General features: G+C 44.3%; 4 protein-coding genes across 4 annotated transcripts; 3 read left to right on the forward strand and 1 right to left on the reverse strand.

Moving 5' to 3' along the window:
• The first annotated feature begins 2,486 nt into the window (after nt 1-2,486).
• Nucleotides 2,487-5,310, forward strand: fkbpl (FKBP prolyl isomerase like). Its single transcript, XM_080497043.1, has 4 exons — nt 2,487-2,577; nt 3,268-3,444; nt 3,545-3,825; nt 4,369-5,310. The coding sequence occupies exons 2-4, from the start codon at nt 3,270-3,272 to the stop codon at nt 5,005-5,007; spliced, it is 1,095 nt and encodes a 364-aa protein (XP_080353169.1). The 5' UTR covers nt 2,487-2,577; nt 3,268-3,269; the 3' UTR covers nt 5,008-5,310.
• A 1,018-nt stretch (nt 5,311-6,328) lies between these two features.
• Nucleotides 6,329-7,659, reverse strand: ebp (EBP cholestenol delta-isomerase). Its single transcript, XM_080497530.1, has 5 exons — nt 7,621-7,659; nt 7,144-7,456; nt 7,025-7,061; nt 6,793-6,923; nt 6,329-6,709 (listed from the first exon to the last, which is right to left on the reverse strand). Exons 2-5 carry the CDS (start codon nt 7,454-7,456, stop codon nt 6,489-6,491), a joined length of 702 nt encoding a protein of 233 aa, XP_080353656.1. The 5' UTR covers nt 7,621-7,659; the 3' UTR covers nt 6,329-6,488.
• A 1,326-nt stretch (nt 7,660-8,985) lies between these two features.
• Nucleotides 8,986-10,482, forward strand: vma22 (vacuolar ATPase assembly factor VMA22). Its single transcript, XM_080497124.1, has 5 exons — nt 8,986-9,198; nt 9,332-9,435; nt 9,524-9,621; nt 9,706-9,897; nt 10,094-10,482. Exons 1-5 carry the CDS (start codon nt 9,079-9,081, stop codon nt 10,294-10,296), a joined length of 717 nt encoding a protein of 238 aa, XP_080353250.1. The 5' UTR covers nt 8,986-9,078; the 3' UTR covers nt 10,297-10,482.
• Nucleotides 10,483-11,510: 1,028 nt separating this feature from the next.
• LOC308130545 (zinc finger BED domain-containing protein 4) lies at nt 11,511-15,450 on the forward strand. The gene is made up of 6 exons (XM_080496948.1): nt 11,511-11,866; nt 12,095-12,230; nt 12,282-12,385; nt 12,477-12,736; nt 12,828-13,428; nt 14,045-15,450. The coding sequence occupies exons 1-6, from the start codon at nt 11,624-11,626 to the stop codon at nt 14,885-14,887; spliced, it is 2,187 nt and encodes a 728-aa protein (XP_080353074.1). The 5' UTR covers nt 11,511-11,623; the 3' UTR covers nt 14,888-15,450.
• Nucleotides 15,451-16,558: the final 1,108 nt, after the last annotated feature.

Here is a 16,558-nt window from a genome sequence, read left to right on the forward strand (position 1 = left end):
TTATTAAATTAAAAAAAAAAGTTGTGGCACACTGTTTTGAGTTAATTTATGCCTCCGAGAGTAATTATATATATTTATAATACAATCACAGTCATTCTGCTGATGTGCAAAAGTTGTTTTTTTTCCACACATCACGAATCCTCTAATGTCACAAATAGACAACAGATTCAGCCTCAGCTGCTTTTCTTGCTTATTTGGCAGAAGTTAGTCATAGCAAGTTCATAAAGTGGAATATTGGTTGAGTAGTATTTCCCCAGCTGGAGCCATTTTTTTTTTTTTTAAACAACCTATTTGCTGTGTAATCTGTTGTAACTTCGTGGCTGATGTGTTTTGAATTCGAGTTCAATCAGTCAGTGGTGACTGAGTTCATGTTGGTTCTTCCTTTATGGAGTTTGAATGGAAGCTCATGTCTCCTACAGTTCGTCACGCCATCAGTTATGGATGAAGACAGTTGTACCTTGTACGGCCAATTCCATCTCCCAAAAGTGGAAAGAAAAAAAAACTTTGTCTGCCGGTGTAAACTTCATTTCTCTGCGTTAAATCTTCAGTCAGGATGGACAGGCTTCAGTACATGGTTGTCCTTTGTAAGATAAACCAGGTACGGATGACGACAGATCCGTGCATAGTTTATGTTGTGTGTATGTAAGTGGAGAAATATCAACTTAAGATGAATAACTAATACGACACTAAAAGCAGCCAGTGAGTTCAATGCACTTCATGTGTGAGGCTCAGACCTCTGTCACGTTGTTGGAAATAGAGTGACCCCTACTGGAAAGTTCTGTTTATAAGAAATCCAAACTACAATTCAATATGTTGAAACGATAAATGCTTTCAAATTAAATGTTTTAGCTTCTTAAGCTTCTTTGCAATTAACTAAATGGCTCCATGAGTCATTTGAAATAAAACAACAACGTTTTTTTAAATGCAAAATTAAACTTGTTGATCAAATTCAGTATGTTTAATATAAAATCAAAAAGCTTGGATTAATCCCTTGAACACATTTTTTTGCAGCTTGTGAACCTTTCAATTCATTGCTGCATCAAAAATATTAAAACAAAAATGCTTCTAGTGAGGTAAAGGCAGCAGCCTCATGACAGCAGACAGTTTACTGCTTCTTCTTATTGTTTTCAAGGGTCAAGCAACCAAACACCCCGACAAGAACACAGTTTACAGAACAATAACCTGAAGCTGACATTAAAACGTGTTGAACATTGATTGCTCTCCCTCAGGATGATCAGTCCCTTCAAACTCTTCACAATGTCAGATTTAAGTTATATAAACAGATTCAAGTGGTGCAGGCTCGCACACAATCGCCACAGTGTGACATTCCTCTGACAGAGCTGAAGGCTTCTGGTGTTCAGACAATAGAGACGTAACTCCTGCCGACAGGGAGGATTAACACGCAGGCCTTCAGTGCAAGTGGAACCAGTCAAAGGTCATGACAGAGACAGAGATGTGGATTGTGCAGGTGATTCTGTACATGTGTTGGTGTCTTTAAGACTCCAGTGAGATACTAACCTGCTTCCGCTAAGGGGATTGTAATGGATGATGGACTAACGGACATCACTTGACAGTGACATATTGTACCCATTATTTCAATGGCAAAGAAACTCTTGTGGAATAGTAATGCAATGATCAACGAAGAGCCTTTTAAAATCCCTATTTGAATTAAACTTCAGGGCCTTTCTGTGTGAAGTTGTATGTTCCTCTTGTAAGTGGATTGTTAGTTTTTTTTTTCCTCCAGGCACTCTGTTGTGATTTAGTAATGTGTTTTTATTGTGTTTAGTTACACTAAGTGTTTTTGTAGTATTTTAGTGTATACTGGAGTTGTTTTTTCCACTAAAAGCTTTAAATCGTTACTTGCTGTTTGTGTCTGCAGGAGAAGTAGCAAACAAACAGAAGAGCAACGAGGTGTAATATTTCTGATCAAGGAGTGAGATGAAACAGGTAAGCCCCCTTTAAGTTTGATCTTAAATGTTTACTAAAATCATAGTGCAGCTCAAAATTTGCAAACACAATAGAAAACTTCATTTAATTTGATTCGAACAACTTCCATACAGTTTGATTTATTTTCCTTGTTTTTAAACATACAAACTGATTTATGCTGGGATTTGTTAATTCAGTATCTTTAACTCGTATAAGATATTCATCCATCTTTTATTCCACTTTATCCTATGCAGGGTTACGGAGCACTGGAGCCAATCCCAGCTATCTATCTATCTATCTATCTATCTATCTATCTATCTATCTATCTATCTATCTATCTATCTATCTATCTATCTATCTATCTATCTATCTATCTATCTATCTAACAATTGAATTTGGCTGGATATCTACTGTATAAACTATATGTACGTACACCGGCGCCCACCAGAAGGCGCCAATGCGCTTCATATTACCTTTCTATCGCGACACACACAGGAAGAAGAAGTCAAAGTAGAAGAAGACGAAGAAGAAGTGCTTCCTGTATTTTTGTTTATTCTTGAACAAATCGATCATTTTATTACTTTCTGATTTATGGGACTCTACAGTTTTCCTGTCAGACGTCCGTTAAAGGTGAACAACGTGTTTGTGGAGGTAAGCGTCCTCACGGAGCGTCGACCTTTTTACGTGGAATCATGAAATCCAGCTGGAATTTGGCACGAGAGCTAACTGTTTAAATGTGCACGTTTTGCATTTAGTCGTAAAGTTTGCTTTATCTGCAGCTCTCCACGGTAGGAAATCTCTTCAACGCGGTTAACTTATTTCGCCTGTGTCCATTGTCCTAAACCACTGGTTGCCTGTGTGTCCCGTCTGCCTTGTAAGTCTTAAATATGGGCGTAAACATGGACAGATTTAGAGTTTGTGTGATTCATGGACGTCTTCGACGTAATGGAATTTATTTTCTTGTTGGATTATTTCATGTGAGATAAGAAGTCTGGCCTCCGTGCAAGTTCGTGTTTGGTTAATGAAGCATTTCGTTTCTATTCTAACTTAAGAGGGGAATTATTTTACAGCTTCGCCCAACACAGAATCAATACAATACAGAAGTAAAATATCATAAGATAGGATAAAAATTAAATATTAATGTGGCTAATTGGTGACTTTGAGATGTTGATTAACGATGCAGTTTTTGCGTGGTTTGATGTGTATTCAATTTATAATATTTATTTAAATCTTTTAAGTGTTTGTAAACATTGTCGAGGTTGTTTTTTTGTTTGTTTTCAAATATCATTGCGACAATCATTTATATTTTTTTCCTTTTTGTTTTTGTTTTCCTGAGCTCAGTAATGGAACCCGCTGATCCTCAAGACCCTCCGCATGTCGATGAGGACGATGACGACGATGCTGGCATCAGCGTCGCATCCTGGCTGTCGGTGTGTCCTCGGGGACTCTGGAAAGTCCAGCAGAAACGATCACGTGAGAGTCGTCCGCAGACTCCATCGAACTCTGAACGTGATGCATGTATGGTTACTCTTTTCACGTTGAATATATGAATCTCATTGTCATTGTTGGAACTTGTTATAGTAATCGAACTGACGTACACTTTCTTTATGTCCTCCAGCGTGTCCGTCCAGGAACTGTCCACAGCTGGGTTCACTGTGTCGAGTCAGAGTGCGGTTAAAAGCCAGCGTGGACGAAGTGCAGAGCTCAGTAGCCGAAGAGCCAGATGAAAAACTGTCAATCATTGATTTGACAGACGCGACACCCGCAGCCTTTCCGCGGTGCCACGACTCTGTGCTGCAGATCCCGCTGGAGGAATGGACAACGCTGAGACTCGGAGACGGCCAGTGCGATGTCGTAGAAACGTGTTTGGAGACGATGAGAGCTGGAGAGAAATGTGAGGTAAGAGTTTACTGGACATTTACCGTTATTTTTAATGTTCTGTGACCAGAATATTTTGCGTATTTTCCTGTCGAAGCGGCACGTGTAAGATTATGTGACATTTATTATGAAATATAGATGTTTGTATTTTTTGTTTTGCATACACAGCATGTGAAGAATTGAACATGAAAGCATTCAGGAGGACTATCTTTATAAAAAAAAATAATAATAATGTATTGATAGTTTTTTTTAACGTTAGTATATCTTTCGCACTTTTAAAAAGTAATCTATCATCTTTTATTGTCATTAAACTACAAGTACAGTAATGTTTTAGGTGTTTGTGCATGTATTTCTTCAATAAATTTCATAAAAGACTGAATATTAACCCATAAAAAATAGCAGCAAACTAAAAAAGAATACAGTTTTAGAAAATCCTATTCAAATAGAAATCACCACGAGAGCAGCTTCAGCAGGAAAGGTGGCTGCATGAATTAAATTTTTCTAAATTACATCTCTTTATTCCATGTGTGTCGCAACCCTGACGCTTGTGTTCTATTTTCCAAGATTCTACTTACTGCAGTGGGAAAAGGACCAGATGTTTCCAAGGAACCAGGTGAAAATATTCCTCTCCACGCCACGCTTGAACTCCAAGCCTTCACGCCGGGCAAGGCATCCTGGGAAATGTCCCCTGTTGAAAAATGGGAGTGGGTGAAGTCGCACAAGGAGAGGGGTGGAGCGAGATTCCGGAGCGGGGACGTGTGGGGCGCCGCGCACAGCTACAGCCAGGCGATGAAGCTCCTCGTCACCCTCGCCGCCCCGGTGACGGAAGCGGAGAAAGGTGGACGCGAGCACGACGGCCACGAAGCGCGCCGTCTTCCCACCGCTCAAGAATTCAAAACGATGAAAGCGGGGCTCCATTCCAACATGTCGCTGTGCCAGCTCAAGCTGAAGCAACCGGAGCGGGCGAAGGACAGCGCCGCCAAAGCCACCGAGCTGGAAGCCGGGAACGCTAAAGCCTGGTACCGCCTGGGCCAGGCGTGCCAGGCGGTTGGCGAGCTGGAGGAGGCGAAGAGGGCCTTCAGGAAACTGCTGGAGCTCCAGCCAGAATCCCCCGCCGCTCTGAAGGCACTGAAAGACGTTGCAGTGAGAGAAAAGGAGACAAATGCACAGCTGGGACTGAGACTCAGCAAAATGTTTAGCTGAATATGAAACGCCGTACGTTTCTTTTTCATGACTTGCAGTTGAAGGCGTCTGTAGCCGTTGAGACAGTCCCAACAGTAATGTGAGCACTACGCTGTTAGTACGCATGAATGTAGCTTGAGAGTAAAAACAAAAAGGTTAATTTTGTTTTATTTATGCAACAAGGTTATGCAGAGATTGTGGTTGTATTTATGAACTAGAACAGGAGTTATTCATAGCTGCTCCCTGAAGCATTCCTGAAATCAGGTTTAAATAAACCTTTTTTCAAATCTGCTCATCAGTAAAAGTCTTAAACATGTGAGATGGATAATATACCTCAAAGATTGTATCCAATAAAACTGACATGGTAAAATTGTTCAAAACTTTAAAAAAAATACAATAAAACTGTAAGCATTCACGAAACTTCTATCTCTACCTTCTTGAGCCTTGTTGCCTCATTTTAAAGGTTCAAAATGTTTTGCGGCCCCAGATGAACTTTATTCGAGCTCTGAAGGTTGCAGAAGGCCCAACTGGAAGAATGTGATGTAGTTTCGTAAGTTGGCCACAAGAGGTCGACATTGCACCGCAATACACTTAAGCGTAAAATGCTCAGTGTGACGATTCGTATGCAGTGAACAGTTCACGAAGTAGCAAAATGCCGAAACCCGGGATCGAACCAGGGACCTTTAGATCTTCAGTCTAACGCTCTCCCAACTGAGCTATTTCGGCGAGATGCGCTATGAATGTACTGACATCATTCAAATATATGTACAAGGTTGCTCAATACAATTTTTTTTTTTTTTTTTTATGTTTTAAAAGTGGGAATAGTTTTGTGTTGCACTGAAGCGATAAATTAAGGGCTGTTGCAGAAATGTTGAATGTTGACATTTTTACCGAAGGTCAAAATTAAATCTCTATACTTCCATTTGTTTTACAGTAAATATGAATTGCTTACTAGTTTAGTAAGCATTAGCATAGCATAGATAGTACTCTATCCATCTCTATAAAATACACTTTCTTTGGAGGACAAATATGGTCCTGTGTTTATGTTTGTGATGGTGGAATTGAAAGAGCAATGCTGATGGGATATGAAGCATTACCAGTTGCATACTGTTGGATGAATAGTGAAATAAGATGCCCTTTTCAGTTCTTACTATTGTAAATCTGAATCCAGATGAGTAAGTGACTCACGAGCCACGCTTGTCACTGATGTTTTCATTCATAACCAATAGCCTAATTTAAAATAAGAACATTTCATAGTCTGAAACAGTTTTCACAAGTTTGCACAAAATAAAGAAAACAAAGTACATATAGAATTTGATTAGAATGTTTTATTGTTGCACACTTCAAAATGAACACCTTATTGCTGACGGATATATAAAAATGTTTTTGATTGACTCGATCTCCAAACATACGTGTAGCCATTAATTCAAAGTACGAGCTTTTCTTCGTCCAGTATTCCTTGCAGTCCAACAGTCCCAAAGTCCGTTCATGCCGTATTGCTTTTACTTCCTCTTGGCTTTGTGAGACTTCGCGTTATCGGCGTGCGTCTGGGCCGCTGACAGCTGCGTCCACGCGTCCACAATGAGCGCCAGTGGAATGATGATCCACAGCACGTTCATGAACACAAAGTAGAACCAGAAGTAGACTGGATGTCCCAGTTCACTGTGAGAATAACCGTCCCTGTGCTCGGTGAAGAAGTAGAGCACCGCCCCGTACAGCTGACCTGCAAACGACCGGACAAGAGACGTGAGATCCGGCAACGTTCTAATGAAGTCCCTTCCACGGTGCGCATCATTTTCTTCTTACCTAATGAGATGATGAGCTGCAGAACGAATCTGTAGGGTTTATTGGTTAAGAAAGCGTAAACAGCCCAGAAGCTGAACGGCCCCCACAAACACGCAGTCACAGTCTCCATGCAGACAGTGAAGTTGTCAGCTCTGGAGAGAAAATAAACTTTGTTTACACTTTTTTTCATGAATGATTTCTTAATATTGATTTGAACAAAACTTTGCAAAAAAAAAATTTTTTTTTTACTCACATTACATATCGACTGTCTCCTTTAGAGTACTCCTTCCCTGTCAGAGAAAAAAACAACAATATTTTGACCCAAAATGCCCCATCGGTGTTTATGTACTTTGCTAACTATGTTCTACTTACAGAGCTGCGACAGGAAGCCCTGGTCTCTTGGAATAATGTCATAATACAGGCAGAACCAGCCCTCGATGACTCCATGGATGAAGCCACAGACGGCGAACCAGCACACTGCCAGGCGCCTCCATGACCCCAGTCTGCCGGTGGCGCTTCCTCGGCCTGTGACGAACCAGGTGACCAATAGAAACACTCCAGACACCGAGAAGAGGAACGCGAGGATCTCTGACATGGATCTGTCATTGGGCACATAGGTGGGGATCAGAAGATCCCTGGGCCAGTACGGATGGAGAACCCGTCCTGATGAAGAGCTGTCCATCATCTGTATGAAGAATACACACAAATCCATAGTGAGTTTGACAGTATTGTGTTTACTTTCATTGCAACCTGACACTGAAGAATTTAATACAAAAACTTGAAAAGTGGTATATTTAAAAGTTATTAAATAGAAGAAAAAAAAGTCATCAGTGATTCTCATGTCCTTACCAGAGATCGATCCAGCTGCAGAGTGTAGAAAAGAGAGGAATCCCCTTTAACTCGCATGTAATAAAAGTGCACTTAACACGGAAATGGCTGAGGAGGGGGCGGGCCTTTACATGCCAGCCACCAATCAGACCGCGCTGCTGCTGGAACGCGTGCGATGGGCTGGCTCTGTGATTGGCTGCTCGCCTCGGAACATGGAGGCAGTGCATGGAGGCAGCGGTTGAATAAAACCAATAAAGATGCAGCTCTCGCTCCTAAAGATCCACCCTTGGGGTGATTATCTGAAAAATTTGGTGAAAGGTGAAATGCGGAGCTTTTCTGGAAGGACAGCGTTTGATCATATTTCAGTCATGAGGTATTTCACGTGGATGACGTGGAAGTGGAAGGGAACATAAATTATGCAGAAACTTCTTAAAAAATCACAATAGATCCAAATATTCCTGTTGTGAATATTCATATCAGTCGTTATAACTTGTAAAAGTAAATGAAGTGTTACGCGGCAAAAAGAACTCCCAAGCCGTGTCAGGGATTTATCCCTGCCGTGACCCGGATTCGAACCGGGGTTGCTGCGGCCACAACGCAGAGTACTAACCACTATACGATCACGGCGAGCTACTGGGAGCGATGCGTCAGTAGTCGTCGGAAGGGTTTATGAAAGCAGACGGTATACATACGAGCCACGTATTCTGATGAGTAATAGGTGAGATCGGTTCAGTTCCTCAGAGGGTCCCTGAAACTTTCAGAATCTACACTGTGAATAAATATTTTCCACATTGCTTGATGACCACTGATTCTCAGAGAGCTTGACGAGATGAAAATGGGAAACTGAAGTGTCAAAAAAAGAGAAGGAAAAAATAAGTGCATCCCACATTGATGTTAAAAAATGCTATCTTAGCATTATACACCGGTCAGCTATTTGAAAGATAACTGACCTTTTGGTCCTGGTGATAGTAGTGGCTTGGTTAGGATATGCAGTGTATAGCCACCCTGAGTACCAGCGACAACTCCTTCCTGTTCACTGAACAACTTGGAGATCAATGTGGTACCACTTGCCTATAGTTATCCTTTTAAACCGTCTAGGGTCTTTGTTAAACAGCGTCCCATATGGTCTAGCGGTTAGGATTCCTGGTTTTCACCCAGGCGGCCCGGGTTCGACTCCCGGTATGGGAACACCCCTTTTTTTGCTCCGAGTCATTTTAATTATACATTTCCAATAATAACTTTATATTATCGTGATTCTGAAGGTTTTATAATTGAGAATAAGCTCAAGATCATTAAATACAGACATAAATTCGTTATCTTGATCATATTAACTGCCAAACTGATGACGGTATGATCACGTGACGGAGTGTGTCACGTGACGCAACACGGAAGCTTGAGTCGCTTTCCAGCATCTGATCGGATAGTTTTGTCCCTTTACGAGTGCATCAAAAAGAGTTTGGACTTGTAGAAAGAGTCGAGATGGGTGTATCCGAGGTGGAAGAAGCGTCTCTGTCTCTGGACGAAAAGCTGCTTCGTTTTATGGACCAGCTGGAGTCGCTGGAGGAGAAACGAGCCAAACTCAACTCTCTGATCGAGCAGGTATCCCCTATATCAACGATAGTGTCTGCTCCGGAGGAGGCTGCTACTGTTCTTGGTGTGTCGCATCTTTAATCTGAAGTCTCGTGTTTCACTTTGTATAAATGTACAGCTGTTGTTGTTTTGATCCTCACAGGGATGGTTTTCCATATCCAAGGCTCGATATTCAATGGGAAACAAACAAGTCTCTGCACTTCAGTACGCCAGTGAAATCGAGCCATTGGTCTTTGTTTGTTCCAGGTTCGTTCGTTCGTTCGTTCAGTTTCGATCCATACGTAGGGTCAGTGTTGCGCCACTTTTCTGAGAGACCCTTCTTTGTGGCTTACAGAAAGCTGGACAACTGTGGGGTTGAATTCTCCACAGAGAGACTGAATAAAGAGGGAAACACGTCAAGGCCTGTAGAGGACATTGGACCGAAGGACATAGGTGACGTACAATCAAATATGCATATTTTTGATATATGGTAATCATTCTTTTCCTTTACCATTGTCACTCTTTTTGTTTTCACAGGCATCAGGAGAAGGAACAAACCACAAAAGGATGCCGCAGAAAAAGAAGGACGTGAGGACGCCAATAGTGAGAAAACTGCTGAATTAAATCCTGTCAAAGAAAGTCAACAGAGCCCTCAACAAGACCCTCTAAAGTGGTTTGGGATTTTAGTGCCACAGTCTCTCAAACAAGCACAGTCGTCTTTCAAGGAAGGTGGGTTTGATGATGTGTTGCTTTAAGTTGATATGTTCCAGTAGGTTTGGTTTGAAGCTGTACTTCCTGAAAAAAAGATGTTTTTTTTCCTTGTGACTCATGTTTTTTCCATAACTAAAAATATCTGTCACATTCTCATCAGCAAAACTCCTCTGAAATTATGCCATATATATATATATATATATCCATTTCGCAGTGATCGAACTGTCTGCAGAGATCGCAACGCTCCAGGATGCCATTTCAAGCAGCAGGCGGGAGCTGAGCCTCAGCTTGAAAAACAAACAAACTCCAGGAGAGAGGCTCAGCAGTCCCCTGGGACAAGGTGACAAACTGAGTGGCTCTGGAGAGTCAAAGCAGCAAGAGTTTGGAGACGAGGGTCCCACCACAGAGAGCCTATAGATTATGATTCACGGTCTGAAGAGCTCAGCAGGGTCTGTCTGGTGGGAAACAGCAGAGGTCCCGGATGAAGAAGTTCACACTGTTTGATTTATTGTAATTATTGTTGGTGTTGTGTTGTTTTGAATTATAGATGTTTAACTCGTTTGAGATACGTGTTTGTTAATGCAGTATTTGAGGATTTATCAAGTTGAGCAAAATGTTTTGTTAACTGAAATGGAATAAATATCCACCTTGAAAAAAAACTACATTTCAATGATATGTTTGAGTAGTGTGTGCTATATAACGTGTCTATAACTTACAACTATATTATATTTAGAGTATTTACAGATTTTAAAAAAACAATGCCAAATAAACTGGGATTTAAATGTATTTAGAGAAGTCCTGTTCAGTCTGCAGTAAAAGTTCAGTGATCTGACATACTCATTTTGGAAAATGAACCTGAGGTAAGATAATACTTAAATTCTGCTCCACTATGAGGAAAGATGCATTGCTGCAGCAGCAAGTAGAATGGTAGCAAAGAAAGAAAAAATACAAACGAATCAATGTGTTCAACAATATGATTTACATTCTGACAGGTTTTACGTCTCCCTATCCTTCTATTCAGACATGTTGAATCAGATATATGTGCTTTATGTGTGTTTCTGGACAGTATTTGTCTCTTGGTAGGTATATATATATATATATATCCTCCCCATTACAAAAACAAAGAATCGTGGATGATTGGAGACAAACATCGTCTCGGGCGGAGCTCCTCCACCCTCAGTCTGAGCAACATGACCGGGGACAGCAGCCGAACATTACCGGGATCTGCCGACACGGGAAACGAATAAGTCCCGTTTATTGTGTGTACTTCCTGGTCCAATTATCGCTGTGTGTGTGTGTGTGTGTGTGTGTGTGTGTGTGTGTGTGTGTGTGTGTGTGTGTGTGTGTGTGTGTGTGTGTGTGTGTGTGTGTGTGTGTGTGTGTGTGTGTGTGTGTGTGTGTGTGTGTGTGTGTGTGTGTGTGTGTGTGTGTGTGTGTGTGTGTTTGTCTCGCGCGCCGCTCAGCCTCTTTCTTTACTTGCGTCCGAGCGGCGGATGGCAGCGCAGGAACAACGGATGTGATGTGGCCTCACTATTATATTATTGATGTTACCAGACATCCGCTGCAGCCCGTGTAGTCCTGTCGGGGGGGACGATATCTTTTTTCATTCTATTTTATTTTTTTGTGTGCAAAGCGTCGGCAAAACTGCTGCTTGAAATTCAAATTTCTTTTGTCTGCGCGGCTGGAAGCAACATTCCCCGATGTGCGGTCGCGGATTCGGATGTAAACACGCCGGCCTGCGCTCATGATCGCGGGCGACGGGAGGAGATCGATACCCGAGATTGTCCTTGATCCGCAAGTTGATTCCCTCTCCGGAGCGGAGGAACTGCGGGCTCCAATGGCGTCAGTTTCCAAGGTCTCTATCCTGGATTACTTTAACATCGTGTTTGAAGGTGAAAATGGTAAAATCGAGTCCAACTGTAAGGCTTGTGGCACCAGAATCCAGGCGAAGAGGAGCGTCACGTCCAACTTCGTTACGCATCTGAAGGTAAGGATTTTCAGAAAAAATTCGCAACACTTATTATCCAGCCAAATGTGGGCTGAAACAAGCTGGCTCCAAAGCTCATCTTATATTGGGTCAGCTGTGTAAACACCACTCTAATGACAGTCTGTTGCTTCTCTCAGGAGGCTCAGTCTCCATCCACAGACGTCTAAGCATGCAAATCAAGTATTGAACGTGTCATCCAGTGGAAATCTCTGTCTCTCTCCTGTTCAGCGTAAGCACCAGGCCATGTACGATGACTTTGTGAAGAGGAAGGATATGAAGAGAGAGGGTTATTCCTCTGGTTCCCTTCACACTTTCGCCACCAACGGGGGCAGTGCACGCTACACTCTGCCCATCAGCACTGGAGGTGGTGGAGGTGGTGGTGGAGGAGGAGGAGGAGGAGGAGGAGGAGGAGGCGGAGGAGGAGGTGCTGTTGCTGGAGGGATGGGAACTCTTGAGGGAGGAGTCGGAGGAGGCTCTGGCGGAGGAGTGACAAAGTTTGACCGACATGACCCACGTCAGGTACGTGCTGCGGGCCCCCACGAACGCCGCACAAACAACGTATTGACAAAAATCTAATTGCCACGACGTGATTGGTTCCCTGTGGCTGCAGGTTCTGATCTCGGAGGCGATCGCCAAGATGATCGTGCGCGATCTCCAGCCGGTGTCGATAGTGGAGAATCAAGGCTTCAGGGAGCTGCTCCAGCTCCTGGAGCCACGCTACACCCCCGAGCCGCAGCACTACATCCAGAGTCAGCTCCTTCCAGCCTACGCCTACCAGGCCCAGCTGGCGACCCGTCAGGCGCTGGCCTCGGCACACGCCCTCAGCCTCAGCCTGGATCTCTGGAGGGGCTTATGCGGAGCCGCTTCAGGGTAAGGAGGTAAAATACACTATAGAAACGCTCAAATTACACCTTGACTTGATGATCTCACTGAGAACTTTGCTCTTGTTCGCACGGTGCAGGTACCTCGGCGTCACCTGCCACTTCCTGACCTCTGACTGGCAGATGCGCTCGGCTCTCCTCGCGTGCCTCCCTCTGAGCGGCGGCAGCTCGGGGCACCGAGTGCTGTCAGACTTCGACGAAGTGTGTCACTCTCACGGCGTGTCCGGGAGGGCGTATCGCGTCGTGGCCGACACTTTCCTCTCGGCGACGGCCCCGAAGCCGTGCAGTCTCCCGGGGTTCCTGATTTCCCCTCACCTCGCCGGCAGCCGAGGCGGCGACGACGGAGACGAGGCGGACAACGGTGACGAAGCGGAGCAGAGGATCGGGAATGGCCACGGCGAGGGTGGAGAGGATGGGGGATGGGAGGACATGTTGGAGCAGGGCCTGGGAGTCTCCCGGGTGGACTGTTTCTCCCGCTGCCTGGAGAGGTGCGTCCAAGAGGGCCTGCACTCCTGCCCGCAGCTCTCCTCCACGCTGGCCAAGGCCGCCTGCTTCTACAATTACATCACCTCCGCCGTGCCGCCGGAGAAACTCAGCCAGGTGTTTGACGGTCCAGCGCTGGTGGCGAGAGGAACAGGAAATAACACCAACGTGCCAATAGACTGGGCTACACAGCTAAAGGCAAGAAATCTTCAGCATTTTTTTTTTTTAGCTTTTTAAGGGCGAATTCAGTGATTTCACAGTATTCTTACCAGTATTTTCATTGTGCTATAACTCATAATCAATAATTCTCAAAACAAGCTTTGAATGTACATTAGAAATTGGGTTTATTTGTTTTTCATGTCTGTAAATGCGAAATGGAAGCATTATAATGAAACATCTGTATGCAGTATTCTTAGTTTATCACAGTAGTTGTTTTTTTAGACCTACGTCTATGTCGCTGTTTCATTACGTTCTGTTATTGTTCAGTTATTTTCAATTCAGTTTAATTTATAACAGAACTAATTATATCCAACCATTTCACACAAGGAAGCATATGTGACAGTGAACATAATTAAATAAAAAAACCCGCTTTTATCAGGAAGAAACCAACATTCTACCTTGGTTGGGGTGTGAAGCAGAAATCACAAACTTCCAGTAATCCACAGGACGGTGTAAGGAGGGATGATTGAGAGAAAAAGCCACAGATGAAGTGATAAATCTGAGAATGAATCTAAAAATAAATACAAACAGACATGACAAAATGTGTTCTTACGGATGTAAAAACAAGTTTTTTCTTGTTGCGTGTTCTCTGAAGGTCCTGCGGCGCCTGCTGGACTCCGTGGAGTTCCTGGAGGAGGTGAGCGGCCCGGGGGAGTTGTCCCTCGACGGCACGGAGCGATCCCTGCTGAGGGAGCTGCTCGACACCTTGGAGCCCTTCGCCGAGGCCTGGGACATGGTGCACGGCGACCGGCAGGCGGACGCTCAGGCGGACCGACACGTCTCCGTCAGCCTGGCGCTGCCGTGTGTCCTGGGCCTTCGCAAACATCTCGCCGAGACGTCGGCGCCCCACTGCCCCCCTCTCTTGGCCGGCCTCAGCCAGGCAGTGGAGCGTCTGCTCGCCCCCATTTTGGAGAATCCCCTCTACGTCACCGCCACCACCCTGGACCCCCAGTTCAAGCTCACCTGGAGCAGCAACCCTGACTGGCACAGACAGGTCCTCATCGAGGAGCTATCCAAACATTCCTCCGCCTCCAGCCCCGCGGACTTCAACACGGACCTTCATCCCCAGTCCCAGACGCCGCCGGCTCCGGCGCCGTCGCCGGTCTCCTCGCTGTCTCGGCCCTGCAAGCTCTTCTCTTTCATCAAGCAGAGACCTGCCACGCAGGCCAAGAGCCTGGAGCAGGAGCTGGCGGTTTACCTGCGCGAAGAACCCACGGATGAAGAGGCTTTGCATTATTGGCGACGGAAAGCTATAGATTTTCCTCTGCTCTCCCAGGTGGCCAGGCGGGCTTTCACCATACCTGCTGGAGGCACAGTGGTGGAGGGCGTTTTCACTACAGCCGGACACTGTCTGCTGCCAGGGAGGGGCTGTGTCTTACCAAAGAACCTGGAAACACTCATCTACCTCAAAGCCAACTACAGATTATTATGGACCTAAACAGGGAAAAGTCACATATTTGTATTTGCTTAAAAAAAGAAAAAGCAACTGAAGGCTTTATGACTGCAGCAAAGCTACTTATTGGCTACTAACCCCTTCTTCTCTCAAATGGAGCGAAACAAGCAACATAATCCTTAACCTGCACAGTTTGTTATGAAATATAATTACCAATCCACAGTTTCCATCCTGAATACAGTTTCCAGGTTAACCTTACATATAGATCGCAGTCTCTAATAGCGCACTACATGCTGTGGACTGAAGCAGAGGGTGACAAGCAGATCGATACTAAAGCATTTACTCCAACATTATTTTACCCATGTCGGGGTCTCCAGACAACACAGTCTGTACTCTTTGTTTTCTCAACTCAAAATGCAGCTTCTGCCTGCAGAAGCCGTATTCAGCCAATGAAAGGAAGCCGTAGCGTCTGATGTACAATAACCGCGGAGATTGTGATTCATTCGTTTGACAAGGCGTCACAATACGTTCGTGCACTCATTGTTTTTCTTTTTTCCTCTCGATGTATGTTTGAGTCCTCACTGGAAAATCATAATAAATGGGTTTTACTTCCATGTGCAGAGTTACATAATGTGAATACACACACACACACACACACACACACACACACACACACACACACACACACACACACACACAGGTGTGCATGTCACAAGATTGATTTTTTTGTGAATAGAACAAAGTTTAAATCTCCATTATGTATCCCAGCTTTGGCCCAGGTCAAGTCCATTTCTTTTTTTATTATCGGCAGTCTTTTTCATTTTCCAATTTCTTGTCCAAGTCTAGTTGTAAACTTTGAAAAAGTGGAATGGGTTTGACCCTTTGTCTGCCACAGGGGAAAAAAAAAAAAAAAAACCCCAGCAACTTCGCCTCGTCTGACCTCAAAGAAATATCCTGAAACAACTTGGCCGGCCATCGTTTTGAAGGAGAAACGGTGAATGCAGCAGTGTGTGTGTGTGTGTCTCTGTGTGTGTGAGTGTATTATGGGACTTTGTTACTCTGGGCTGAGCCAGTGGGGAGGCAGGGTAATTGCAATAATTCCATTACAGTTAAATTTGAGTCAGCAGGCAGACAGCAGTCACTTCCTACACAGCCCGTTTTACCTCACGGCCAACTGGCCTCACAAAAACCTGAAGTACAGGGGACGTGGCAGATGGCAGAAAACTATGAGGCTCCGCTTGTATTACGTCAAACCGAGTGCTTTAATGCGTCAATTAATGATCCATGAGTAATATGGACCAATCGATAACGGCACCAGTGAGTTTAAAGATAATTAGATCCTGCAGATTATCGGGACCGTCTCCAGGCTCACGTCTCTTTTTCATCCACAGCTTCAGTGCAGCGTCACTGTTTCTGTTGTTCCCCCAAACCACTTCAGAGCGAGTGTATTACAGCGAGGCAGACAAAATGAGATTTCCCTCATAGATCATAATTATCAAAGATTGCCGGGATCTTAATGATTATCACCGCGGGACGTCTCCGTGGATTTAGATGATGTCTGCGTGAATGTGTCCACGGCGCGTTCCGTCTTCGAAATGTGTGTTTTCGTCTCGTACTTTGGTGCTTGTTGTTGTTTGTCAGAGCATGTGGAGCAGCTTGCAGTGTCCCCTCCCTCCCCCCCTCCTACTCCCCCCACTGGCTTTGACAGCTCATCCA

Source organism: Blennius ocellaris (assembly GCF_963422515.1).
Source record: "Blennius ocellaris genome assembly, chromosome: 5".
Lineage (NCBI taxonomy): Eukaryota > Metazoa > Chordata > Actinopteri > Blenniiformes > Blenniidae > Blennius > Blennius ocellaris.

Excerpts from the sequence above, each read along its gene's own strand:
- vma22 (XM_080497124.1), top strand. The coding sequence starts at position 9,079 with ATGGGTGTATCCGAGGTGGAAGAAGCGTCTCTGTCTCTGGACGAAAAG. Across the intron at positions 9,436-9,523 it reads TTGGTCTTTGTTTGTTCCAG|AAAGCTGGACAACTGTGGGG; the intron begins GTTCGTTCGTTC and ends TGTGGCTTACAG. Across the intron at positions 9,622-9,705 it reads CATTGGACCGAAGGACATAG|GCATCAGGAGAAGGAACAAA; the intron begins GTGACGTACAAT and ends TTGTTTTCACAG.
- LOC308130545 (XM_080496948.1), top strand. The coding sequence starts at position 11,624 with ATGATCGCGGGCGACGGGAGGAGATCGATACCCGAGATTGTCCTTGAT. Across the intron at positions 12,386-12,476 it reads ACCGACATGACCCACGTCAG|GTTCTGATCTCGGAGGCGAT; the intron begins GTACGTGCTGCG and ends CTGTGGCTGCAG. Across the intron at positions 12,737-12,827 it reads TTATGCGGAGCCGCTTCAGG|GTACCTCGGCGTCACCTGCC; the intron begins GTAAGGAGGTAA and ends CGCACGGTGCAG.
- ebp (XM_080497530.1), bottom strand. The coding sequence starts at position 7,456 with ATGATGGACAGCTCTTCATCAGGACGGGTTCTCCATCCGTACTGGCCC. Across the intron at positions 7,062-7,143 it reads GGGCTTCCTGTCGCAGCTCT|GGAAGGAGTACTCTAAAGGA; the intron begins GTAAGTAGAACA and ends TTTCTCTGACAG. Across the intron at positions 6,710-6,792 it reads GCAGCTCATCATCTCATTAG|GTCAGCTGTACGGGGCGGTG; the intron begins GTAAGAAGAAAA and ends GGTCGTTTGCAG.
- fkbpl (XM_080497043.1), top strand. The coding sequence starts at position 3,270 with ATGGAACCCGCTGATCCTCAAGACCCTCCGCATGTCGATGAGGACGAT. Across the intron at positions 3,445-3,544 it reads GAACTCTGAACGTGATGCAT|CGTGTCCGTCCAGGAACTGT; the intron begins GTATGGTTACTC and ends TATGTCCTCCAG. Across the intron at positions 3,826-4,368 it reads GAGCTGGAGAGAAATGTGAG|ATTCTACTTACTGCAGTGGG; the intron begins GTAAGAGTTTAC and ends CTATTTTCCAAG.